The sequence below is a fragment of the Panthera onca genome, chromosome C2 (assembly GCF_046562875.1).
Source record: "Panthera onca isolate mPanOnc1 chromosome C2, mPanOnc1 haplotype 2, whole genome shotgun sequence".
In the NCBI taxonomy this organism is placed as follows: Eukaryota; Metazoa; Chordata; class Mammalia; order Carnivora; family Felidae; genus Panthera; species Panthera onca.
Genome location: NC_138347.1, coordinates 75,127,431 through 75,154,277, shown reverse-complemented (window position 1 = coordinate 75,154,277; position 26,847 = coordinate 75,127,431). Strand labels below are relative to the sequence as shown.

At 41.9% G+C, this 26,847-nt stretch overlaps 1 protein-coding gene across 1 annotated transcript in view; it reads right to left on the bottom strand.

Moving 5' to 3' along the window:
* Window positions 1–1,248: 1,248 nt before the first annotated feature.
* The window catches only part of LOC132674462 (putative cation-transporting ATPase 13A4), a 71,466-nt gene continuing 45,867 nt past the window's right edge, over window positions 1,249–26,847 (bottom strand). The window contains exons 19-27 of the mRNA XM_078453123.2: window positions 26,409–26,451; window positions 25,910–26,019; window positions 23,463–23,559; window positions 21,877–21,949; window positions 14,573–14,744; window positions 13,391–13,584; window positions 11,939–12,027; window positions 9,971–10,051; window positions 1,249–4,800 (exon numbers count right to left, since the gene is read on the bottom strand). Of these exons, the coding sequence (XP_078309249.1) occupies window positions 4,588–4,800; window positions 9,971–10,051; window positions 11,939–12,027; window positions 13,391–13,584; window positions 14,573–14,744; window positions 21,877–21,949; window positions 23,463–23,559; window positions 25,910–26,019; window positions 26,409–26,451 (1,072 nt within the window). The 3' untranslated portion in view covers window positions 1,249–4,587. The remainder of the gene's footprint in view (window positions 4,801–9,970; window positions 10,052–11,938; window positions 12,028–13,390; window positions 13,585–14,572; window positions 14,745–21,876; window positions 21,950–23,462; window positions 23,560–25,909; window positions 26,020–26,408; window positions 26,452–26,847) is intronic.

The window sequence follows — 26,847 nt, the reverse complement described above, 5'->3', positions numbered from 1 at the left end:
ATAGTCCTATTGTTTTAGTTCAGCTTCTTTGTACTGCATGGAAAGCAGATGTTCACAGACAAAGGAGGAAAAATAAATCAACAAAATGTCCTAGTGATTATATTTTTTATTCAATCATGCCACAGCTGCTTGCCGAGCCCCAACCACTGCCCTGTGCTGGGTGCCGAGTGGGCAGATGAGAAGTATCAGGCTTGGTCCCTACCCTCAGAGAATGTGCACTCTAGTTAAAGTGGAGTTGGGTGGGAGTTGGAGGAATTCAAAATGGCACAGGACCATAATGCATGATCAAAAGAGGTGCCTGCCACACAAAGGAAATATTTGTGGAGTGCGAGCAGTGTGTAGACAGAAGAGATCTCCCTTCTGGCTTGCAGATCAGGTGGCATTCTAACTGGGTCTTGAGAATGGGTGGGATTTGGGTGTATGGGGATGAGAGTAAGAATTATCAATGCCCCCAAAGAGAAAACAGCATGAGCAAATGTATCGGGTTGGGAAAGTAAGTCCCTGTATGCCTGGAGTGAGTGAGTTACCGAGTGCTGGCAATAATGAGCTACTGACTGGCGTAAGGGAGGTTAGCCTAAAGCCAAGACAGAGTCCATATGACTCGAAAATGCTGGACAAAGTGGAGGCCGAGCAAAATTCAAGCAAAGATATAGGTTTCTGCTTCTGGAGACCGAAATCACAAACCAGAGCTATATCTGCTCCCACAAAATAGGCTGTAGGGCTCTGGTTATTGGATTTTACTCCTCAGCGATGGGAGTTGACCTTTCTGTGACTGATGATCAAATTCAAGAGAACTAAAATCTCTTTTTGGAAGCAATTACACTTGTCATGGCAGTCCACTGGATGGTTACCTTGCTTTGATTGCCTTCTTGTTCTTCAATGCTACAAACATTTCATCCAGGAGAAACATGGGAGAGTGACAGAGCAGAGAACTCATTGGCAGAAGTCCTGCATCTGAACGCAGCTCCAGCTCCTACATGCCCTTGTACAAGTTACTGAGACTTTTGGAGGGTCTGGTACCTCATCAAAAGAAGGAGGATAGTAATTCTTGCCCTGCCTTCCTCTTTAGATTGTCATGAGGCTTAAACAAGAGAATGAGTGCAAAAGTTTTTGTAGACGGTAGTGCCCTGTTACCAAGTGGGGAATAATGGTGTCTACAGCATTAGGAAATGTCTAAAACTTTGTAAAGATGTGATTTTGATTCCACATTCCTGGAGTATTAGCCACAGTGAAATACCCCACTGCAGAAAGGGAAAAAGGTTGATTTTATAACACCAGAATTACAGATTATGCTTGCCTCTTTTGCACAGAATGACTTATTACAGCATAAACTAAATACAGGACTCTGAATAAATACTTGCTTTTCTAGTCATTGCATCTGCAAGTGTGCACACGCACCCTTCTATGAGCTCAGAGGGTGCAGATGGCACAGACATATTTCCATTCGCAGATCATTACATGTTTCGTGAGAAGAACCCAGAGCCAGAGTTCCTCTCTGTGGGTCAGAGCTGCGTACCTTGGAGCGAACATACAAGGGACCTTTTAAATGATGTGGATCAGATGACTGTGTTCTTTTCTCCTCCAAGTCCTGGTCAGACAAGCGTATCAGGCGCAGGTACTCTGACCTCAGGTTTGGCACATTCTCCCACATTTTCTTTACTGATTTTTTTCAAGCAGCTCTTTCTATGAAAACACACACATCAGAAGTATGTCCCAGCTGTCAGTTTGGTGGTCAGGACCCATCAGTGGGTACCTGTTTTCTAGAATCTTATCCCCAACCAAAGCCACCTTCCAAGGTACAGAGCAGTCAAGCCCATTTGACTGTGGGACCTCACAGGGCTATAAATCTGTCCTCCCCAGCCCGTCTCCCCACAATAGGCAGCCTGATATTCTATGTGGGCAGTGACAGTAAATGGTTCACATCACAGCATAAGATTGAGACATGTGCATATCAAGTCTGAAAAGGATCTGGTAGGTAATTGAATTCCATCGGATAGTTGACTTCCACCTCTAATTGGTCTCTGAATATCCATCCCCTTGTACTGCCAATGTCATGGGGCACACACCTCATGGGTCACCAGCTTCCACTGCTTTTTGAGCTGTTGGGGCAGTGGTCTTCGTGTCAGCCTGAAGCCATATCCACTGTGCCCTTTACACACTGAGCGTGCCACCAGGCACAGGTGGAAGCCTTCTCTCCCACAGGAACCCTTCAAGTATTTGAAAACAACTCTCACATCCCTTGACAATACCCCCAACCCCATTTTTTCAAGTAAAGCATTTTCTCACTACCTCTCAGTTACAGTTAACTTCAAGTACAGTCTTCAGAATAAGTCTCTTTTGACAAAGATTTTAGGGTTGTTTGGCTGGTGAGGAAATGGAGTCTTCCCTCTCTGTTTTCCTGCCGGTCTTGTTGAATCACTGAGGATGGAACTTAGGACCAAGGTAAGAGCAACTCAGAGTCTCAGAAAGACAGACAGACACTCATGGGTTTTAGTTTTGTTTTGTTTTTAACCTGCCTCTAGCCCAAGCTTGGCAGGATGCCTGGCATTCATTTGAACATTAGGCCCTGGTATTAGCAAAAGGTTGCTTCCTTCCACCTGGCGAATAAGAAACCTATTCTTTGTTTTACTGTGAGATCACCCCAAACACCCAGCCCTGCTGGAGCTTTGTAATTAGGAGGTATTTGGAAACAACAGAAGGTTTGCTCAGGAGATCTGTGTCTGAGGCCTGGGTCTGCTCTCCTTACTCTGAATCTCAGTTTCCTCACGTGTAAAAGTGGATGATAAGCCCTTCCTTGCCTGAGTCTGAGTGAATCGTGCAATGCAAATGAGACAAGAGAGGTGACAGCACCTGGTAAGGGGATCTTCTAGGTGGGAATGCCCTTGCCCAGGACTAGGTTGTAGACCATCTCCAGCCTGCCATGTTGAAAAATGAGAAAACTACGAGTTTTAGAAAAAGACATTCAGAGCTACCATATCTCTGCTGTGGCTAACTTTGTAAAAGGAAACATTTCTTTCTGTACCAAGGAAGACAATGATTCTGCAGCCTATTTACATGATTCTTCACACCCTATTTTAAAACCAGAAGCAACAAGATACTTTCATGGCTGAGAAACACTGTGTTTCCAGAATTATCTGCAGCCACAGAGCCTCCAGCCATGCTCCGGAATTCAGCCAGGGAAGGGAATGCTTGCAGAGGCTATTGATAAGGAGAAAAGCCAGCTTGGGACACTCCCCCATCCAGAACCTTCACCTAGGATTTGAGGTTTGTAATGAAAATTTTGCTTTTGCTTTAAAATACTATCTGTGGATGTTTTCCTAAAACTCATAGTTGTTTGCTGAGCTAACAGAAATCTGGATGTTTTCTATGCTAAATGAATCCAAGATAACAAAATTGTAATAGTGATAAAATAAGGGCAATTTCTGTTTCCTGAAAATTGAAGCCTTTTCAAATTTAAGAAATGTGTAGATTGCATAAGCACTTACATCAATTGATAACATATAATGTTGTGGTACAAGACTAATTTTTCTCAAAAATAATTTCCATTTTGTACTCAGCCCCACAAATTATGTAGTTGGTCCAGCTCGGGTTCCTGGGAGAGAAACTAAAGTAGCATGTATCAAAGAGCATCAAAAATTAAGAATTTCGAGATGGCAGCAGCAAAGCATTAAACCAAATGTGGGGCCCTTCTAAGCATGGGGCCCCAGGTGACTGCACAGGTCATGTGCCCATGAAACCAGCCCTAAACACAGGAGACTGTACTTCCCAGCTCCTTTGCCAAACCCTTGATTAATGAGATATGAGTAGTGGAAGAGAGGCGTTCCACTTTTTGGGTGAGGCAGTGAAAAGCCTTTGTGCCTTCTCCAGTCTCTTCCTTTCCCATCATAGTGAACGTGGAGTACTTGTTTTCAGCCGGTGGAGCCGACAGATTGAAGCAGTCACCACTGAGGAGAGCTAGTCTACAGAGTCACCTGGACCACGAAAGAAGCTCTTGTGTGTTAAGCCACTGAGACAAGGGACTTGTTTGTTACTGAAGCATGAGCTTAGCCCATCCTTCCAAATATGTAGGGGAAGGCCAGAAGCAGAAGAAAATGTCTCAACTCTGAAAGTACTATGCAGGAAAGGAAACCAGACAGTGAAGACTGGTATAATGGCTCTCATGCACTTGTTTTTCCATCAATAAAATAAGAATTCAAAGGTGATCCTTCACATGTTACAATTCTATGGCTACACATAGTGCTACTTTCAATTCATTTAAAAAATGTTACCTAAGAAAAGAGAGTATATATTCTCCTTGTCCTTTAGCCTCCCAGTCTCTGGGCTGATTGCCATCGTTAGCTCACTCTTGATTCACCAACACCATCAATACTTTCAGAATCAAGAGGAAGGCACTCTTCTGGGGGCAGTGTTCTGCTCTGTAGAAAGTATTTTATCAGGTAAACTTGAATTCGCGACCGTGATTGGATAGGTTTTTTTATTCCAAAAACTTCAGCTGATTTTGTAAGAGTCCCATTGTTTGAAAATTACTGAAACTGGTCCCTTTTGTCATTGTTTCTATGCTTTATCACCTTAGAGATCACTTTGGCTTCAGAGTTGTTCCTCATTGCTCTCAAACACCGGATTGCTGTAAGACACCCCGCTGCCACACTCTGGCATGTCAGAGTAGGACGTTTGGTTTAGCGGGGGCCAGCTGGGGTCATCTGCCAAGGCCCTCTGCCATATCCGATACTGGCTTTTTGATTGATAGCCAAAACACCTTTTGAATGTTGTCCACAGGGCTCGGTTTTCAATAATGGCCTCCTGCAAAATAAGAGAGTTATTCTTTACAACCAGAGGTTGGCTATGGTCCTCCATAGACCCTACAGAGAAGCTACCACATTAGCTGCTTAGATCCAGCTTGACAAAAACTTGAGGCCTGTACGAACAAATCCAATGTGGTTTCATGAGATAGGTCTCAGCCTCTCAAGCTTTTCCACTCAAGGAGCTCTTCTGGGAAAAGAGAGAGTTCCCAGTTTTAAGAATCTGGAAACATAGCTTGAAGTAGTCCGCCTCGAGGGTGAAATTCCTTTTGAATCTCATATATAAATTAAATTTAAAATCATTCAAATTCTGCAGTCCACTCCCTACCACACCCCATGGAATTACCCTATAGAAAGATGTGGCTTTGGTGTGCCCTGCCATATGACTGCATAGTCCCGAATACAGGTCAATAAATTGGAATGTGGGCCACAGTCTTACACCTGGACAGATCTGGATTCAAGTTCCAGCTCTGACATCTATTATGGACAAATCAGTTACCTTATCTGAGCTTCAGTGATTAGAAATAATAATTCCTTCTTTGTGTAACTCTCCTTACAATGTAGGGCAGGGCATGGTATAGATGCCTCCCTTTACCACCTTTATGAATTATTTACTTAACAAATAGCTATGGGGGCATCTGGGTGGCTTAGTCAGTTAAGCCTCCTACTTTGGCTCAGGTCATGATCTCGTGGTTTATGGGTTTGAGCTCTGTGCTGAGAGCTCGAAGCCTGGAGCTTGCTTCAGATTCTGTGTCTCTGTCTTTCTCTGCCCCTCCTCCCTCATGCTCTGTCTCCCTCTCCTTCAAAAATAAATAAACATCAAAAAAATTTTTTTAAATAAATAAATAAGACAATCAGCTATGTACTGTGGCCCTATTCACTGTGGCCTCTTTCATCTACAAGTATTTCACTACAATGCAGATTATAGAAGATATGTCTCTTTGGAAACATTTTGGACTGCCATTTTATTTCATGAGTTAGACTGAGCCTCAAACAGACCTCAAGTTATAACATAATACAGAGTGTATAAGAGGTTATTGTGTTATTTTTTCATTTTTATCGTAAGTCATAAAAGTTAACCATCTTAGAAGTTATCTTGAGAAAAACAAAAAATATGAGAAGCCTGCTGTCCCACAGAATGAGAACTCATTTTGGTGTCTATCAGTGGTATCTTTGCTAGATTGGAAGAATCAGTTCTATGGGATTCCACAAGGACCTTTGCCAGGGTAGTAGTTTTCCTAAATTCCACCCATCTTTGATATTGGAGTCCCATTGCCAATGGAAATAATAGAGAACAGCTAGTCTGAATCTTTCTGTCTCAAAAAATGGATCATGTGTTAGCAGGCTGTTAAAGACCCACCCAGCCATCTCAAGAGCATCTTGTAAACTTCAGGGCTCACCTAGCCAGACTTGTTATTCTACTTTTTCATTTTGTACTCAGCCCCACAAATTATTACTTTCCCACAGCAAGTTGTTTTTTTGTTTTTTGTTTCGTCCTTCTTAATTAAAAAGAGAACAGTAGTTCTCCATCGAGCTGGAATAGGGCAGGATCATAGGTATCCAATTACTGGTCTTTAAAGTCTAACTTACCTCTAGGATATCTTATCAGGTTTTAAACAAAAAAACAAACAAAATGAAACAAAACCAAACACACATACAGACACACACAGAGAGACTTTAGTGCTATAAGACATGCCTTGAGTGTTATCACAATTCTAGAAGTATAATGGCCTGTCTCACCTTGCTGGTCTGGATTGGGAAACTGAAGGACCGAGAAGTAACCTGTTCTGTCACTCTACATTATAAATTAAATGTAGAACTAGAAACAAAAGGAAACCCTTGAAGAAATATGATTTGTAAAACAAAACAAAACAAAACAAAAAACATAAAACAAACAAACAAAAACTTCACCACACAAGCTCTTCAGATTGGCTACTAAAATAATTCACACACACATACATACATACATACATACACACACATATATACACAAACACATAAGTAATAAAAACGAGAAGGATTAAAACTATCCAGATTAGCTCCTATGCCTTTCAGTTGGAGGTTAGATCATGAGAAAGCAAGGTGAGGATAAGATCCCAATCAAGACTGCTCTAAAATTAGGGATAGTCTTAGTCCTCTCAGCAGACCAGGACATATTTAGAACTGTGCAACAGGAGGCCAGCCATCCCCCATGCCTGTCCCTTGAAACCTCTCTGGACCATCTTTGTCACCAACTGGCCACCAATCTTTAGTATCTCCTGTCAGATATACCTAGAGCTATGTGAGGAAAACATCTTGCTGCATCCGTGATAGCCTGCGGTCTTTACCTACTCTGCTCACCTCATAGGGCATGAAATCTTAGTGTCTGTAATTCTCCATTACAACTTCCTTCAACCACAGACTCAAATGGCTTTGGTTTGTTCCTGAATGCCTACTGACAGCAGAAGGTAACTTCGAATAAGTGAAGACTGCCATGCAGGAGCCTGGGGGTGAGAGCTAGGACCCCACAGCATCATTTCTCAGTGTGAAAGCTGCTGGGAACCCCCACTGAACATCTACGCCGGTCTCCATTTCTCAGTGGACTCGAGAAACAAAGGAGAAACTTAATCTTTCATGAGTGTCAAATTATCCTCTCCATCTGCTGGAGGCAAGCAGCGTCACTTCTTAACATTTAATAATTGAACAAAGCTTTATCCAGCTTCTATTAGAATAAAGCAGGGTTTTAGACACTGTAGATACTGAGATGAGTTCTTGTCAGTGCCGTTTACACAATCTACACACTTGCTGTAGACTGTGAGCAGCATCCCTCCATCATCAGGATCTGCCTCGAATTGCACCCTAGGTCATGGCACAGGGTCAACAAATGTTTGTGGAGTGAATGAACAAATGAAAGCCTGCATGACTGATAGATACAAACTAAGAAATGCTAAGTATCACAAGAGATAACATAATGATAATAGTTTATATTTATCAAACATTTACTACATGCTTTTCTGTGTTCACCTTTCATGCTCACAGTAACCCTGTAAGGTTAGGTACCCTTATTATCACGGCGTTTCAGATGAGAAAACGGAGACATAGAGAAGTGGAGTTGCAAGTGCTGCCCAGAGTCAGGCGGCAAGAAAGGATTCCAACCCAGGTGAACTACTTCCAGCTTATGCTTTCTTTTATCTGCAAACATGGTGACATTCGAATGGCTTCCTGCTAGAGGATTATGGGAGACTTTGTTGCTCGATTACCTATAGCACAATCCTCCCAACTTTTTCCTGCCCACCTAAGAGGAAAAAACTCACACACAATGTCAGCAAATCTGTCTAATGTTTGGCATAGATCCACTTTCCCAGAATCCTTTTCTCCTCAGGATGACAATAAGACACAGTTCTGACCAATGAGGCATAAGAGGAAGTCTGCAGGGTGGCTCTAGAAAATGACTTTGTTTCCTTATAAAAGGTTCATACTTAAGGGAAGAAAAGCTTGCTGGTGCCTCTCCTTCCATTTTTTTTTCCTGCATCAAAACACAGGTAATGCTCAGCTATGTGGAAGCTATCTGGACACCATAAGCAATACACGCAAATATGAAAGGCCCGTATCTAAAGATGGGGAGGCAGAAGAGAGAAAGATTGATGATCCCCAATGACACCACTGAGTTGCTGAACCAACTCTATGGCCACTTACCTCGAATCTTCCAGTTAAGTGAGACAATAAATATCTTGACTGTTTAAACCACTGTTACTTGACTCACCCATCCAGGCTTTGGGAAAGATTCATGAAGACGATACTACTACTGCTGTGCCATAGAGGATGGAATAGCATTCCCATAAGGAGATATTGGGGGAAGCTATACCAGGCAGAGGAAATAATGTGATCACTGACAGGGACAAGGTACGAACATAAGATTATCCTTTAAAGGGCAAGGTTCATCCTTCTGCAGCTGGGTATGAGGACACTCATGCGACCCTCTCTTATTAATTTGGTGGCTTTGGAGACCATACGGGTTAGCACGGTACTTCACAGTGTGGTCCCTCCACCAGCAGTATCAGAATCACCTGACAAACACTTGTGCCTATTCTAGACCTTTGAATCGGAAATGCTAGGGGAAGGGCTGGGCAACCTGGGTTTTAATAAACCCTCCAGGTGACTCTGATGCCCACTCAAGTTTGAGAAGTCCTGGATATGCACACAGAGAGAGGCTCTAGTACCTTAATTCTATGTTCTTTTCTGCCACTGTCTCCTGTGTGGTTTTTACCCTGCCTGTTAAGGAAGGTGCTGCAGAGAAGTCAGGTTCCAGGGATTCTCCCCTCACTGGCATAAGGCTGTGTTTGCCACTGGAAACATTGCCACCCAGACTGGGGACAGATGGAATCTGATGCTCACCTCCCCTTTGACACAGATGTCTTTTCTAACGGTGACCCCTGTTCTCCAGGAGGCTTTGAAGAATGAAGATTTGGTCTAAATAACAGCGCTGAAGGAGGAGAGTGAACCACATAGCCAAAGAAAGGAGACCACAAACTCATTTCACTGAGGAAATGGAGTAAATGGGAGATGAAGAATCAAATCTAAGAAAAGCTCACTATGAATCTTATTTCCCATGTGTAAAGTAAAAGAAATAGACGTTGTTAAGTGAAAGAATCCAGACATAAAAGGCCACGTATTCTATGATTCCCTTTATGTGAAATGTCCTGATAGGTAAATGCGTGGAGACCGAAAGTAAATTAGTGGTTGCCAAGGGGTGAAGAAGGGGGAAGGGGGAATGAGGAACGACTGCTAATGGGTACAGGATTTCTTCTGGGGTGATGAGAATGTTCTGGAATTAGTGGTGATGGTTGCACAACTCAGTGAGCTGCACACTTTTTAAGAAGGCGAATTTTGTAGTATGTGAATCATACGTAATTTCAAAAAAACGAATTGAGTCAGTTCTCTACTTGTGGATTTTAGAAACGAACAGGTCCTTAGACATCATAATCCCATTCTCTCCAGGTCCACCATGTCGATGAGAAAATTAACACCTTGTTTGGAGCTCACTAGAGGAAAGCACCATTGCTCATGTCACCAGGGCAGGGAGCCTCTTGGACTGCTGACTCTTATCCTCTAAGGCTGTTCCTTTTTTCAGACTCCCAAAGAATGCCCCGTCCATCCCTACCCACAGTGATCAGAAGCCGGAGGGCACTTACCTCCACCACAAGGGACACAATGAAGTTGGAGCTGAGCATAATTGTGATGTAAACCCTCCACAGAAGAGGAGTACAGAGAAGCTGGTGGGAGATGGAGAATCACTGTTAGTTTGAAGACAAATAAATGTCAGAAAGCTGTTCACATGTTCACAGTGTACATTTTCATAGGTTATAAATCACATGTGTAATAGACATGCTTACATGTAGACATTACATGTGTGCATATTAGAGGCACACACATAATAACGGAAACTATGATTGCTGCTTTTATTCTTTTATCTTTCTTTCTTCTCCTTTTTATTTTTTGGTGCCCCTGTAATTTCTCAATTTCCCCAAATCAATTCGATCAAAATTTGACAAATTTGATACAAGTGTTTTTGTTTGCTTGCGTTGCTCGCTTTTATGAGGGAATACAGGAATGTGGCTCTATTCCCAGGAGGCTCTGATGGTACACAAGTCGAATGTGACAGGGGCAGTGTTGCCCTTGTCTCTCTGGTGCCACATCTCCCCTCAGCTGAGCCCTGCTTTGCAGCCCCGAGCCACGGCTTTACCCTCAGGGCTGTGTGCACGGCTGCACAGATGGTGCCATGACAAGGGTACTCACCAGTGGGGCAAGTGGAGCTGAATGGGAATGGATGTCTGTCTCTGCCTGCATATTCACATTTTCTAGAATGTACCCACAATTTTATGTAATAAGAAGAAAAATAATTATTTTTAGGGTGAGCAATAATTCTCTGCAGACTCCTTGGCAGTCATGTTGGCAATGACCCCACACAGGTCCTCCGAAAACTAAATAGGCTCCCTATTTTGTTGTACCAGAGGAATCAGCCTCTCTGTAAGACTCTTTCGTCTTAAAGAGTGTGACTAAACCCAACATATCTTAACCCTAACTTCTGCAGGATTAAGTTTTAACTCACTTAGAAGTCTAGCAGCCAAAGACTATCTCCATGACTGCTTACTCGAATTCGTGAACATATTTAACAATAGTGGCAATTACGCTGTTAACCACAGTGATACAATTATCACAAGGAAAACCGAATGTAGACATGAGTTTGTATGTCACGTGTCAAGAAGGGTTTGTGAAGGTTTTGCTGGTTTGCAATGAACTGTGAGCTTCCAGTGCTCATCTCCATTTAGGAACCTGATCTACAAGGATCAGTCATTTACTGCCCTTATGTGCCATGGGTTATATTAGGCACTGGTAATATGAAACTGAATAAGATAGGACCTTGGCCTTCATGACACGTGTCTTTGAGTTGGAGAGATGGGCAGGCAGGCTCACGTAGCACTAAGTAAAAAAAGTCCATTCCCTTTTACCATCTCTTCTGTATTCTATTTATTGGTCTAAAGGACATTTGGTAATAATAAACTTCTAATTCAAAAGTATAGGTTAAAGGAATTGAAATACACATTTCCCCTAGCTTGTATATGTAAAAATTGTCTCATAGATTTTGACATTTGCCTCAAAATTACACACTCTAAGAGAGTTCATGAGGTAAGTTATGGCTCTTTGCAAACAAGTTTTGCAGACATTAAGTATGAACATACAAACACGTCTTTATAGAGATTTTTTTTAAAGATGTAAGTACAGATTTGAGAATTAACAGAAAAAGTGTTATAGGCAAACTGTTTTCAACAGCTTCAAAACAGAAGCGCTTAGGGGAAAAAATTTTCTTACGCTCGAAACAGTGTATGTATATAGATTTTTCCATTCTTACAGGGATCTTTTAAAAGAAAAATGGCCAATGCTTCTGAAATATTTGAAATCAAGACTAGACAGAATCTTATTTCCTGGCTGGCTTAAATTAAAAAAAAATACAAATAAATGTAGTATTCTTTTTTAACTCTACTATTCCAAAAGGATAATCAGTGTCACGAGTCCATGTCAATTGCCACCGTGACCTGCTTCTTGCAGTCAGGGTATTATATAACAGTAAACCATCCTCATAGCCCAGAGATAAGACTTACATCCAAACGCCTATATAATTCTGGAATATCAGCAAATAGAATGAATAGACACACACCCAGCTGTATGACCAGCACAAGGACAAATATATCTGAGGAAATAAGAACACAAGCTATCATTTAGAGAAATTGGAGTATATACGGAGTTTCACATCTATTGACAGACATAGTCTAGATGAACACTGATTAAGCTTACTTGATTCCTACATCCAAACACAGCATAATAAATGGAAAGTACTCATTTCTATGCAATGGGTCTCACCTCCACAATTTCTATGCATGTCCTTGAAGCAGATGGAAATTTTCACATGCATGTTGTAAGTTTCAATTAATAAAAGTGGGAAATACAGAGAGAGCAATTTTGACCTAATATATTTTCAAAAAATGCCTTGAAGACAGTTAAGTACCCAAGTCTTTTTAATGCAAATCCCCTGCTTCAAATTCTATTCTGGAAAAAAAAGAGGGCTGTAAATAAACAAATATTTAAATTGCAGTAATGTAGAGGTAAGCATTTGACTGCTTTCTCATCCCAAGAAGGAGAAAGGCAAAATAATTTTCTCTAAATAAACTAATTCTTATGAGGACATTGATCCTTCAACTTATGCTTCTAAATTTTCCCAATTAGGGGTGCCTGGGTGGCTCAGTTGTTAAAGCATCCAACTCTTGATTTCGCCTCAGATCACCATTTCATAGTTCATGGGTTCGAGCCCCACATCAGGCTCTGCACTGACAGCATGGAGCCTGCTTGGGATTCTCTCTCTTGCTCTCTCTCTCTGCTCCTCCAGTGCTCATGCTCTCTCTCCCTCTCTCTCTCTTGAAATAAATAAGTAAAGGTAAAAATAATTAACTAAATATTTAATTAATTAAATGTTCCCAATTTGAGAAGTAGGGATGTATACAAATGAATGTTCCACAGGGTAACCAGGTCACCCACTTCTCCTAACACACACCGCACTCCAGTCCAGAATGTAAGGAGGTAGCATGTACTTTGGCCAAGAGCCTCCACAATTACTATAGCCAGGTTCCTTCAGGCTGGACCCCCTCCCAGGCTGCCAACCACACAATGCCATCTTAACCATTGTCTTCACGGCAGGAGACATGTTCCAACTGAGTGTTGTGACACTTCTCTCTCTCCACCTCCTCCCAGATGAATTCCGACAAGTACTGACACATGAGGAAATAAATGACTCGTCCCAATTTACAGTGGTGCCATGAAAGGACACCTGGAGACAAACTTCCGGTGAAGGAAAGAGGTAGAGGAAGAAGCCCTAGAATTTAATGCAGCTTTGAGGAAAGGAGCTAAGAATGAGGCTGCCAAATGTGTTTATAGAGCCCTGGAGTATAAAGTCAAGGGCTCCAGATAAGCATCAACTCCGCTGCTGCTCCCCGAGTGACCTGGGCATGTCTGTTCCTTCTGATGACCCCTCACCTCTGATCTGGTACAACGCTACTCACAATTTTTATATATGGGCTGCCTAAATGGTTTTCCTTTAGAGAAAATAAGAGCCACGATGATACAGTTGATTGTTCCCAAGAACCATATGGTAGTGTTTTCGAAGCTTGTGAAGGCACCATTACTTCCGATTTTTTCTGGAGCAGTGGGAGAAATGGTTAACTTTGAGATGCTTTCATTTTGCACTGTGCAGGCACTAAAAAGGAAACAAAAAAGGTAATGAACGAAGATGACAGGTCTTTATGGAGCACTGGTATCTACAGGATTCCATGCCCTCAGTGCTTTTGTAATTACCTACACTTTGGGAAAGAATATACTGAAAAATAAGGGGAAAGAAACCAACACAGATAGATCTATATTTTGGATAGATGAATAGATAAAAGATAGATATATGATAGGTAGATAGATAGATAGACAAGTTATTCAATAATTTGGGTACCCTTCATGTGTAGTAAGGTTATGTGGGAAAAAGATGAGTAAGCCATGAGTTTTTCCTCTTGTGGCTTAAGATCTCTGAATATTGATAAATAGGGTGACCATATAATTTATCATCCAACAGGAGCATATTTGAATGTGAAAGGAAAAGACTAGTATCATCAGCAAAACCGGTAGTTGCCAGAGGAGACATGCGTGGAAGGGGTGGGAAAAATAGATAAAGGGGATTCAGAGGTCCAAACTTCCAGTTATAAAATGAATGTTATGAGGATGCAAATTACAGCATAGGAGCTGTAATCAAAAATAGCATATTAATATATGGTGACAGATGGGCACCACATATCATGGTAAGCAAGGAATGATGTATAGAATGGTCGAATTGATAACTTGTTATTAATGTAACATTGTATGCCAAATATACTTCAAGGATTAATTAATTTAAAAAATTTCACTGGGATATCAGGCTCAAACTGGGGATGTCTGGGCAAATTATAATGCATGGTCACCCTAGGTGTAAAAGAAGGTCATGGATCATTACCACACAAGACAGGCAAAAGTAAGTGCCAATGGATAATATCCTCAAACTGTGCTACAGAGGAGAGAAGATCACTGGAAAATTCCCCAAGGGACTTGAAAGAAAGCCAACGCCTCCAGAAGAATGAAGAACCCTTTACTTCTTGTCATAAGGGCCAGACCATGTTTGATGGAAATTAGGATGTGAGAAGCTGGAATCAGAGCTGTGATAGTACCTGTGCATCTCCATGGAATACCAAGGCTGCCTCTGAACCAGAATGAAGCCCGCAATGTGCATGGCTAAGCTGAGAAGAAGGTTGAGAATCACAGAGAGCAGCAGAGGTGGGGAGATCAGCCGTCCTGCAGGCCTGAAGGGCACCAGCTTGGGGTAGGCACCATTCAAATTCACTACAAAATAAATTCAAGTGTTATGTTTGTGAGAGAAGGAAAATACTGTATTCTTCATCAGAAGAACGGTGTAACTTCTTAGGCCCACACAGCCAAGGAAACTGACAAACTGGAGTACATCAGGGTTTTGAGGGAACAAAATACAATGAATGGCTTCAAACTCAAGTCATAGGAGCAATTCTTCAGGGAGAAGACAAAAACAATCATGAAATGCTTTCAGTTTTGGCTATTTTTTAATATATGAAATTTATTGTCAAATTGGTTTCCATACAACACCCAGTGCTCATCCCAAAAGATGCACTCTTAAATGCCCATCACCTCCCCTCCCCTCCCTCCCACCCCCCATCAACCTTCAGTTTGTTCTCAGTTTTTAAGAGTCTCTTATACTTTGGCTCTCTCCCAGTCTAACCTCTTTTTTTTTTTCCTTCCCCTCCCCCATGGGTTTCTGTTAAGTTTCTCAGGATCCACATGAGAGTGAAAGCATATGGTATCTGTCTTTCTCTGTATGGCTTATTTCACTTAGCATCACACTCTCCAGTTCCATCCACGTTGCGACAAAGGGCCATATTTCATTCTTTCTCATTGCCACGGCACTCTCAACAATAGCCAAATTGTGGGAAAAGCCTAAATGTCCATCAACTGATGAATGGATAAAGAAATTGTGGTTCAGTTTTGCCTATTAAATAGGCAAAGCCCATCAAATTATAGGTGAGGGCATGATGATAATGTACACTCTTATACACTGCTTCTGGAAACGTACACTGACACAAACCTTCTGCAGGGCAATTTGGCAATAAATATGAAAACACCGGAACATGTTCATAACATTTGACATGGTTATTCCATTTCTGGAAATTTGTCTTAAGCTAAAAATATCAGAGATGTAGAAAGATGTTCTTTAGTGCATCACTTACAGTAAACTATGTACATCTACATAATGAAACAACAGGCAGTCACTAAGAAGCAATGCTTTAAAATATTCAGTGACAATGGGACACCTGGGTGACTCAGTTGGTTAAGCATCTGACTCTTGATTTCGGGTCAGGTCATGATCTCGTGGTTCGTGAGTTCGAGCCCCGCCTTGGTCTCTGCACTGACAGCGTGGAGCTTGCTTGGGATTTGTTCTCTCTCTGTCCCTCCCCTGCTCACTCTCTCATTCTCAGATAAATAAACTTAAGTAAAATAAATTAAATAAACTTAAAAAAATATTCAATGACAAAATGAGAAGTGACATCGGAAAAAATGGCAGAGCAGACAGCCCTAAGGTCCCATCCTTCCACAGAAACATTGAAAAACAAGCAGAAACTATCAAAACTAACTTTTTCAGAACTATGAACAACAAAGGTTTACAGAAGTCAAACAAATGCTGAATCAAGAAAAAGGCAACTTAAAAATGGTAGGAAAGCTTTGTGACATCTGTACTTGCCATTGCCCTACCCCTCCTCAGCTCAGTGGCAATTTCAAAGTCGGTCATTGGCCCTCCCAGTGGAGGACTCTGGTCTCTGGTCACAGGAAGAGCAAACTGCATCCATCGGGTATGTCCATTCTAACCTGTCTGGGGGTACCTGAAGGACTGGTGCAAGGCGCTCATCTCTGTTTCACCTAATGCAAGACTGAACTCAGGGCAGCAGCATCCACTGCTTGAAAACAACTGTAAGGCTCACCAACTACCCACAGTCACCTGGGGCAAAAGATGGCAGTTGAGACATAAAATAATAGCTACGATAAAGAAAAGCTAAAGAACGTTTCTTTGGAAAATTACGGCTTTCAAAAACATATGTGTATTTTGGGGACTATAGAAAACCATGCACACACCTAAGGCAAGTTACCCACTCAGGAAAGACTGGAACAGCCCCTCAGTTTTGAGCTCTGGATGATCTCTGCACTCAGCACAAGCCTGGCTGAGTGTTGAAGGGCCCCAGCACAGAACAAATCTGCAAAGACTGGGAGAGGTTGTTCTTTGTTCATGGTTTTGCACTCATGGAAGTCAAGAAAATCTCTGTCAAAAACACTAGCTAAACAAAAGCTAAAGGAACAGAGATTTCATTGACCATACATGGCAACTGATACAGTCTTTGCAAAAAATAGTTTAGGAAAGTCACCAAACAAATGGACTATGACAGCCTTCAAAAACTAGCAGAACAAAAGCCATCAAGTCCCGGGGAAGGGGGATTTCCAGAGTTATCTGGATTTCCAGAGTTACGACATTATAATATTCAGCAGAACAAAATAAGTTGACAGAAATAACCTCTGAGGACACCCAGACATTGGACTTACTAGACAAAGACTTTGATTATTTTTCTCCAAATCCCAGCTTTTTTAAAAATTTATTTTTTAAATTTACATCCAAGTTAGTTAGCATATAGTGCAACAATGATTTCAGGAGTAGATTCCTCAATGCCCCTTACCCATTTAGCCCATCCCCCCTCCCATAACCCCTCCTGTAACCCTCTGCTCTCCATATTTAAGAGTCTCTTATGTTTTGTCCCCCTCCCTGTTTTTATATTATTTTTGCTACCCTTCCCTTATGTCCATCTGTTTTGTATCTTAGAGTCCTCATATGAGTGAAGTCATATGATATGTTAGACAAAGACTTTAAAACAACTGTTTCAGGGGCGCCTGGTGGCTCAGTCAGTAAAGCATCCGACTTCAGCTCAGGTCATGATCTCGTGGTTTGTGAGTTCGAGCCCCACGTCGGGCTCTGTGTTGACAGCTCAGAGCCTGGAGCCTGTTTCGGATTCTGTGTCTCCCCCTCTCTCTGCCCCTCCCATGCTCATGCTCTGTTTCTGTCTCTCAATAATAAATAAATTTTTTAAAAATTTTAGAAAACAACTCTCTTTTTTTTAATGTTTCTATTTATTTTTGAGACAGAGAGTCAGAGCATGAGCAGGGGAGGGGCAGAGAGAGGGGGAGACACAGAATCCGAAGTGGGCTCCAGGTTCTGAGCTGTCAGCACAGAGCCCGACACGGGGCTCGAACCCACGAACCATGAGATCGTGACCTGAGCCGAAGTCGGACGCTCGACTGACTGAGCCACCCAGGCGCCCCGAAAACAACTCTTTCAAATATGCTCAAAGAAATTAGGAAACAATGTATGAACAAAATGAAAATGTCAATAAAAAGACAGAAAATATGAAAAGGAGCCAAAAGAAATTCTAAAGAATCTTTTTTATAATTTCTACCTCTTCATTGACATTCTTTCTTTTGTCCAGTAAAAGTAACTATTTGAGTGGCGCCTGGGTAGTTCAGTTGGTTAAGCATCTGACTTTGGCTCAGATCATGATCTCACAGTCTGTGAGTTCAACATCTGTGCTGACAGCTCAGAGCCTGGAACCTGCTTCAGATTCTGTGTCTCCCTCTCTCTGGCCCTCCTTCACTCGTGCTTTGTTTCTCTTTCTCCCTCTCTCTCTCTCAAAAATAAATAAAAATAAAAACTAAAAACATTTTAAAAAAGTAACTATTTGAGCAAGTATAAAAGGCTGTAGGGGCACCTGGGTGGCTCAGTCGGTTAAGCATCCAACTTGGGCACAGGTCATGATCTTGCAGTTCATGGTTTCAAGCCCCACATTGGGCTCTGCACTGACAGAACAACGGAGAGCTATTACTTAATGAGTACAGAGTTTCTGTTTGGGGAAATGTAAAAATTTTGGAAGTAAAGAGTGGCAATGATTGCACAAAACTGTGAATGTAATTAATGCCCCTGAACTATATGTTTAAAAATGGTCAAAATGGCACATTTTATGTTATGTATATTTTACCACAATAAAAAATAATTAAAATATTTAATGACATGAAAATTTATGACAAAGTTAAATGAAGAAAATGTACGCACAACTATATAGAGAACATAATTCAAATTTCTTCATTTATATACATACAGAATGCTTTAATTCATTAGTTCTGAATGGTAGAATAAAGATGGATTTTTTTCCTTTGTTATATCTTACAATGTTTTCCATCTTTGTTTTATAATGAATATATATTAGTAACCATAAGAACAAAAAATAATCAAGTTATTTATCAAAATATAGAGGAAAACCTGGAGATGCTTGTTACTAAACAGAGAACAATTAGAGCTGAAATGAGGGGTGTTTTGAAAAATGTGGAAGAAAGACTGATCTAGGGAGAAAACATAGATGGCTCTTTGCCACCCTAAATCGCAGAGCTGGGATGGGTGCAAGTTACATAGAGATAGGCTTGGCTTCATAAGAAGAATTCTGTTAACAGTATGGACTGGCCAAGGGTGTTCTTTCCAGAGATTTGAGCCCCTTGGATACACCTGACACTGTCAGAATTACAGGGAACACAGCAGTAGTCAAGATAGACAAGGTGCTGTTCTCACAACGCACACACTCTGGGACAGGGGAGGCAGGAAGACGCAAATAAAAACACAGATAAAAGCATAACTTCAGATTGTGAAGGGCACCCGCCCCCCCCCACACACACACAAATAGAGCACAATTGTGCTTTCTGCCTCCACTGCCACCATGGTGCCCATTAAAAAGTTTCTGGTGAAAGGGGGCAAAAAAAAAAAAAAAAAAAAAAAGAAAAGAAAAAGGAAGAAGAAGCAGCAAGTTATGAAGTTTGCCCTTGACTGCACCCACCCTGTAGAAGAGGGAATCATGGAGGCTGCCAATTTTGAGCAGTTTGTTCAAGAGAGAATCAAAATGAATGGAAAATCTGGGAATCTCAGTTGGAGGGGCTCTAACCACTGAAAGGAACAAAAACAAGATTACAGTAACTTCTGAGGTGCTTTTTTCCAAATGGTGTTCGAAATAACTCATCAAAAAATATTTGAAGGGGGCACCTGAGTGGCTCAGTTGGTTAAGCATCCAGCTTAGGCTCAGGCCATGATCTCATGGTTCCTGGGTTTGAGCCCCACATGGGGCTCTGCACTGACGGTGTGGAGCCTGCTTGGGATTGTTTCTCTCTCCCTCTCTCTCCGCCTCTTCCCCACTTGTGCATGCTCTCTCTCTCTCTCTCCCCCCCCCCTCAAAATAAAGAAATAAGCCTAAAAAATATATCTGAAGAATAATCCCTGTGATTCATTGCGAGTAGTTGCTAACAGCAAAGAGAGTTACAAACTGTGTTACTTCCGGATTAACCAGGATGAGAAAGAGGAGGAAGAGGCGGATTAAAACTCATTTATCTGGAACATTTTGTATGAATTCTTGAATAAAACTTGGGAACTAAAAAAAAAAAAAAAAAAAGCACAATTGTGTGATAGAGAAAAATTGGCTTGGTGACTACTTAAAGTGAACTTCCTGAGGTGGTGACATTTGAGCTAAGATCTGAATAAGAAAAAACCAAAGCCATATAAAGATGGAAAGGGAGAGTGTTTTAGGCAAAGCAAAGAGCAAAAACAAAGGTACTGTGGTGATCACAAGCTTGACAATGCTCAAGTGACAAGAAGACCCTGGTGCCTGGGATAAGAATGTAACAATGTGGTTGTAAGTGAAGCAGAAGCAGGCAGGGGCTAGAGCATTTTAAGCAAGTAGGTGGCAATAAAATTTACTTTTCAAAATTAACACTCTTACTGCTCTTTGAAAGGTAAATGGGGAGGAGGGGAAGCAAGATGAGTTGTGAGGCTGTTGTGGGAATCCGCAAGGGAGGTGACACGGCTCTGTGTCAGGGGGTACAGAGCTTCGGAAAGCAGAGCCAACAGGAGCTCCATCCAAAGGGATGTGAAGGATAAAGAAAAGAGAAACCAAGGATGGCTCCAGGTCTTTGAACAACCAGGTTGTTTTACCAGAATGCAAGGAAAGGGAATTTTTTTCCCTTTCACTGATGTGTTCTAAGTGCCTATTATGGTAAGTAGTACAAATTAGGCACTCAATAAGTAGCTAATAATTTTGTTGAATACCAGATCTGGTAGAAGATAAGAAAATATATTTATATGCTGATCCAGCAGACCAGAGAAAAGTTGATGACCGTGAAGAAGGAGATTATAACAGAAACAAAATCCCCAAGAAGGTAGGAAGAGGTAGGATTAAACGTATAAGTGGAGCTGTTGGCATTTATATGTAACAGAGAGGAAAGCAGAGAATATGGTGGATGGTGGGGAGTGGATGGGTTGGGGTGAAAGCCTACAGCAGGGAAATTGGGAAGACAATTCATGTTAATCAAGAGGTGGAAATGGGAGTGGCCTAATGGCAAGATTATCTTTAATCTTCATTCAAAATCCCCAAAGGCTAGGATTTAAAGATCTAAAACAGGGGCACCGGAATGGCTCAGTCGATTAAGTGTCCAACTCTAGATTTCAACTCAGGTCATGATCTCACAGTTCATGAGATTGAGCCCTGTCAGCATTGACAGCATGGAGCCTGCTTGGGATCCTCTCTCTCCCTCTCTGTTCCTTCCCTACTTGCTCTCTCTCTCTCTCTCAAAGCAAATAAATAAACTAAAAAAAAAAAAAAAAAAAAAAAAAAGATCTAAAGCATAAAAGCTATCCAGCCTCTATAAACTGGGCATATATTAACTATAATTACACCTGAAAGCATACTGAAGACAGCATTCCTGATTTTCAAAGTGCACTTGAGAAACTGAACAAGAAGACCATGGGAGAAGGGAAGGGGGAAACGATAGTTACAAACAGAGAGGAAGGGAGGCAAACCACAAGAGACTCTTAAATACAGAGAACAAACTGAGGGTAGTGGGGGGAAGGAGTGGTGGACAGAGGGGAAAATGGGTGATGGGCATTGAGGAGGGTACTTGCTAGGATGAGCACTGGGTGTTGTATGTAAGCAATGAACCACAGGAATCTACCCCAAAACCAAGAGCACATTGCACACACTGTATGTTAGCCAAATTGACAATAAATTATATTAAAAAAAAATGAAAAGCAATAAATTATCCCAAAATATAAACAAACAATCAAATAAATAGATAAATAAGTTTAATGACCATTATGGAAGCCCCGTATTTTGTGGAAAACAGAAAAATAACTAGCCAGCTTTTCCATGGCTAATACTTTTATTTCAATCCAAGACTCACAAATGGGGCTCTTATTTCCTTTTTCCCTCTCTGAATGGATCTTTGGGCGTAAGTCCCATATCCCTGAGGCTGCAACTGGTGTCCCTCCTAGTGGACCAGCCCTTCTGGAAGAGCCAAGAAAGTTTCAAAAATGTCTTACTTGTTACACCAATAAGAGTTGTGATGGCCAGATCCTGGAACAGAAACTGGTAATTTGAAAGGCTGTTTGTCTCCTGAAAAGAAAAAGGAAAGCAGGTCAAAAATGTTGTGACCCTCTGGATGAAGTCTGACATCAGTTGCATTCATTTTTGTTCCTGCAACATGGGATTTTACAAGAAGAAGGTGTGGCCAGGGTCCTGTTTGTGTTGGTAGAAGTACCAAAGATAAGGCTGTGAAACCCCCTCCAACCAGGAGGCCACCTTTGTGTGCTTTCTAGGCTGGGTCCTTTGTACATCAACATCCTCCTGTTGAGGGAGATGTCTTACTCTACTAGATCCATCTCTGATCTCTTTTCTACCTGCTAGCAGAAAGTCAGGGTTTGGTCTGGAACAACAGGACAGTGAGTTCCCAGTAGTAACAAGAGACAAATGTGTGGTGATCTTACCCAAATTTTACCAGTGGAAAAAGAATAATTGAACTCACTATTTGCAGTCTTGGGTGTTATTAGCAAGTCCTGATAAGGCATCCTTGATATTCTTGGGGAAAAAAAGGTTAAGATCTTACTGATTTCAAGTAACTTGCTTCCTTGCCCCCCTTTTAGTGGAAAGGAGATCAAGATGACCCAAGTTCAACTCTAGTTTGTAGCATGAGTTGTTGGGATTCCAAAATAGGACCAAATTTCTGTGCACAGCCTCTCCTTCTCCATCTCATTCATTGTGAGCGGGAAAAGACATAAGCAATCTGAAAATAACAAAACTGAAACCTTCAGCCCAGAAGCAAGAGGGCAGGACATAGAGATGAATCTAACGAATCATCAGTAGGCTGCTTATACTCGCTCATGAGAGTCGATTGCAAAGTTTTCAGGGATTATTTTTTTGAACTGGCTGTTAAACACAGCCATTATAGAACCTGAAATTATACAAATCTACCATTAAATACATTATGCTAAAACAAAGCTAATAAACACCCCCAATCCAGCACTTCCTAATCCTTTTCCTACATTGTGCTGTTATCTATGTTCTTTAAGATATTTACAAGTCTTCTAACTCTGGGGTGCAAGTACTACATAATGACATGCCATGTGCACACCTCTTCCCAACTCCATGCTCAGTGACGTCAGGCAGGCAGCTCGAAACCAGCCATGGTGGGCATATTTACACCACGGAAATCAGCAAACATGAATAACCAGGGCTTGCTGTCCCAGGGAGAGCGGCTCTGAAACATTTACCAGCTCCCCAGTCCCAGATCATCTCGCTACTGAATGGTACGCTCGGGTAGAGTCACACTGGAACAGAGAAGATGGAGACCTCGTCCAAGCAGCCAGAAGCAACCGCGAGAAAGTGCTATGCCTTGATCTTCAGCTACTACTACACACAAAATGTCTCTGTCAGAGAGTCAGAGAATTGACACCTTCAGCTTCTCCTGTGTGCATCTATTTCTGATTTACTTTCACCATAAAGGTAGTTTCAGAGGGGCCCTTGGTCCTCCAAGCTCCCCCACGTGCACTCTTCCTCAAGAGGCATGCAGGTTGGGAGGATGCAACTCCTTGTTTCAGTTCTAACCAGGAGCTCGGGTCACCAGTCATACCCAGTAGAGCAGCAGAACACCAACATACTGGATCATGCTGTACAGAGCCATGTACTTGAACATGCAAAATGAGGTAACGAGAGCGGCACGTCCTTCCCTGTGTAAGCAAAGAAAGGACAGAGTAAGGAGATGGAAAGAAAGGTCAGTGCCTCTGCTGTTCAGCTGAGCTTAGGAGAAACACTCCAAAGCCTGATTATTCAACAGTTTGTCTGACAGACTGGATAGCCTCGAGCCAGAGCGAGCTGCCTGTCAGTATGCTAAACGACTAGACTTTCAGGAAAGACCAATTCCCGGCCCAGCCCCCCAGCCTTGGTCCAGTTCGAGAGCCCAGAGTGCATGGTAGCCTCGTGCTCTCTGTGGGCATCATGTCAGAGCGGAGTCAGAGGACCTGGGGATGCGTCCTATAGCTCGTACCTACTCACAAGTGTAATTTGGAAGGTCATTTCCTTCTGTCAGTCACAGTTTCTTCATCTGTAAACTAAGGAATTTAAATAAGATTGCAGGCTTGGGGGCTATTTTCATGAAGGTGTTTCATTTCATTCAAATCATTTGGCCATCCCCGCTTTTTCTAAAACTGCACTGAAACAGTGTCTATGCTCAAATACATCATATATCGAATTTAAATAGACTGAAAACAACGAACGTGTTTGTTTCCGTTACTGTTGGTGGACTTTGAGTAAATGGTATATATTTAAAGCATAAAATAGATTATTTATGAGATGCCACTTTTATCACTTTCATTGGAAAGAAACGAGTTTAAATTTGCTTCTGGTCATAATGTTTTCCTGGGATTCCAAAGCCTGATTTCAGAGTGGGCTTTTCCCTGTACTGGGGCTCAGCTGCTGTCATTTGCTCTACCAGAAGGTAGTTTCTCGTCATCTCTCACCTCCTTAGAAAGGGTTTTCGCATGCCACACACCTGCAGCAGCCAATTCCACCCCCCCAGCCGCCTTCTTACTTTTCCCATTACCCTTGATTTATCTGTGTATGTGTTTATTGCCTGACTTCTCCACCAGAATAAAGCTTTATGAGGTCAAGGAATGTGTGATTTACTTGCTTCTGGGTCTCCAGGGTCTCCACCAGTTCCTGGCACTAAGTGCCTGCTCTATAAATATTTGTCAAATACACACATAAATTTTTAAAAATTTGGGAGGAGCCAGCAAAATCATCATTTTAATATGGTGGGAATAGTATGACATTTGTAGAGAAAACATTTAAATACCATCAGTTCTAACATAATTTCTAATCCTATATGGCTGTGTGAGCTTGGGAACCTCAGTTAAGTTCTCTAAACCTCCATTTCTTTATTTGTAAAAGGAAATAGTGACCACTCCGACATCTCCAGGCTGTTTGGAAGTATAAGATAATGGGTATTAAAGCACTTCACAAGCTGTAAATACATGCTAGTTATAATCACCCAAAGCAGCCACAGTGCTAACCATTTCTATCATCCCAATAAAATACAGCAGAAGTACATCTTCTGGGAGGTACAGATAAAGCACCAAGGGAGATTTTAGTAGAAGCAGCAAAGATGAGTTAATATTTTGAAAACTGGGGATGGGAAGGATATTCCAAAGAAGCATAAAGAGGCAAGAGGAAAAGAGGGCAATCGGGGAAAGGAAAGTTTGTCTCTACCCCCCATTATAAAGCACCTATGGAGATATATGTAAAAATAACAATAATAAGATCAACACTTTCAAAGCAGTTACAAGTTCCAGATTCCAGGGGTGCCTGGGTGACTCAGTGGGTTAAGCATCTGACTCTTGATTTAAGCTCAGGTCATGATCTCACAGTTTGTGAGTTCAAGCCATGAGTCAGGCTCCGTTTTGCTCATGGAGGCTGCTTGGGATTCTCTCTCTCCCCCTCTCTCTGCCCCTCTCCTACTTCTGCCCCCTCCCCTGCTCATGCTCTCTCTCTCTCTCTCTCTCTCTCTCTCAAAATAAATAAACAAACTTTAAAATTAAAAAAAAGTTCCAGATTCCAATTTTCTAAAGATAACCTATTGAGTGGTTTTCATTATGCCACTACTCTCCCACAGTTATTATTTTTTTTAAATTTTTTTTACATTTATTTATTTTTGGTAGACAGAGACAGAACACAAGTGAGAGAGGGGCAGAGAGAGAGGGAGACACAGAATGCGAAGCAGGCTCCAGGTTCTGAGCTGTCAGCCCAGAGCCTGATGCGGGGCTCGAACTCATAGATCGCGAGATCATGACCTGAGCCCAAGTCAGACGCCCAACTGACTGAGCCACCCAGGCGCCCCTCCCACAGTTATTTTTAACTGCTGGTAAGTCCACTCAGGAGTAGAATGGCTGACTGCATTGTCCTGCAAAGCACCCACCCCACCCAGGGACACAAAATTTCCGTTGTTTCCCTGGCCGAACAATGGGATCTGAACTTAAAAGTCAAGAGAGATTAAAACAGTGCTGGTGGAAAGCGTCTACTTACTTGATAAGGTGAGGTACACACTCAATGTTTGGAGTTTTAGAAGTGAAAGGTGAGGCCACAGATGCCTCCTGTTCTGATAAAGAGATGCCCACGTGAGCCATTTTCAAAGCCTGAAAGCAAAGAGTCAGCTTACTCTGCTTGCACACTCACAGATGTCTCCCCTGAGGCCACACGGGAAGAGCTTGTCAAGCTAGCTACAGGATGGCCCGTGGACCCAAGCACGAGCCAGGAGGGGACCAGAATTTGTTCTGCCTATTGCATAACAAAGAGACGACACTGGGACATCTGGCCAAAGAAGTCAGTATACTGATCACTGAGTCATTGGGCGGCCTTGGTCAAAACCCTCCCAAACCCTCCACGTCAGTTCTTCCATCAAGAAGAATGGAGATAAGTGTATCCCAGGGATATTATGTCTAAAGGACTCCAGGCAAGTGCAATTAAGTGTAAGTCCTGATGTGTCCTGGTGTGATTATGGCCCCACACACCGGCAGCTACTTACCCCGCAGTCATTGGCTCCATCACCGCACATACCTACAAAGTAACTAAAAGGGAGCCATGTCAATTGTAGGGGAAATCAAAGCAATTTTAACTGCTCATTTCTCTAATTAAAAAAAATAATAAAATGAACTTCGTTACTTAGGGGACACTCTGATTCTTTATTTTAAGGGAGTTTTCTGAAGGGTCCAGTTTGACTAAAAGTAAAGTGTGACTCTACAGCTCCCCGATGGATTAGGAAACCCAGCACACCATCCTGACTCCAAGCATTTCAGGGAGACTCTGTACTTCACTGCTTAGAAAGCAGCTTTGTTGGCTGTAAAATGGGACGTTCACAATTATATGACATAACACCATGGCACAGTGGAGAGGGCACCAGATTTGAAGCCAGATCTAGATCTTTGACCTGATCACTTGACCATTTTGGCCATTATTTTTCTCTC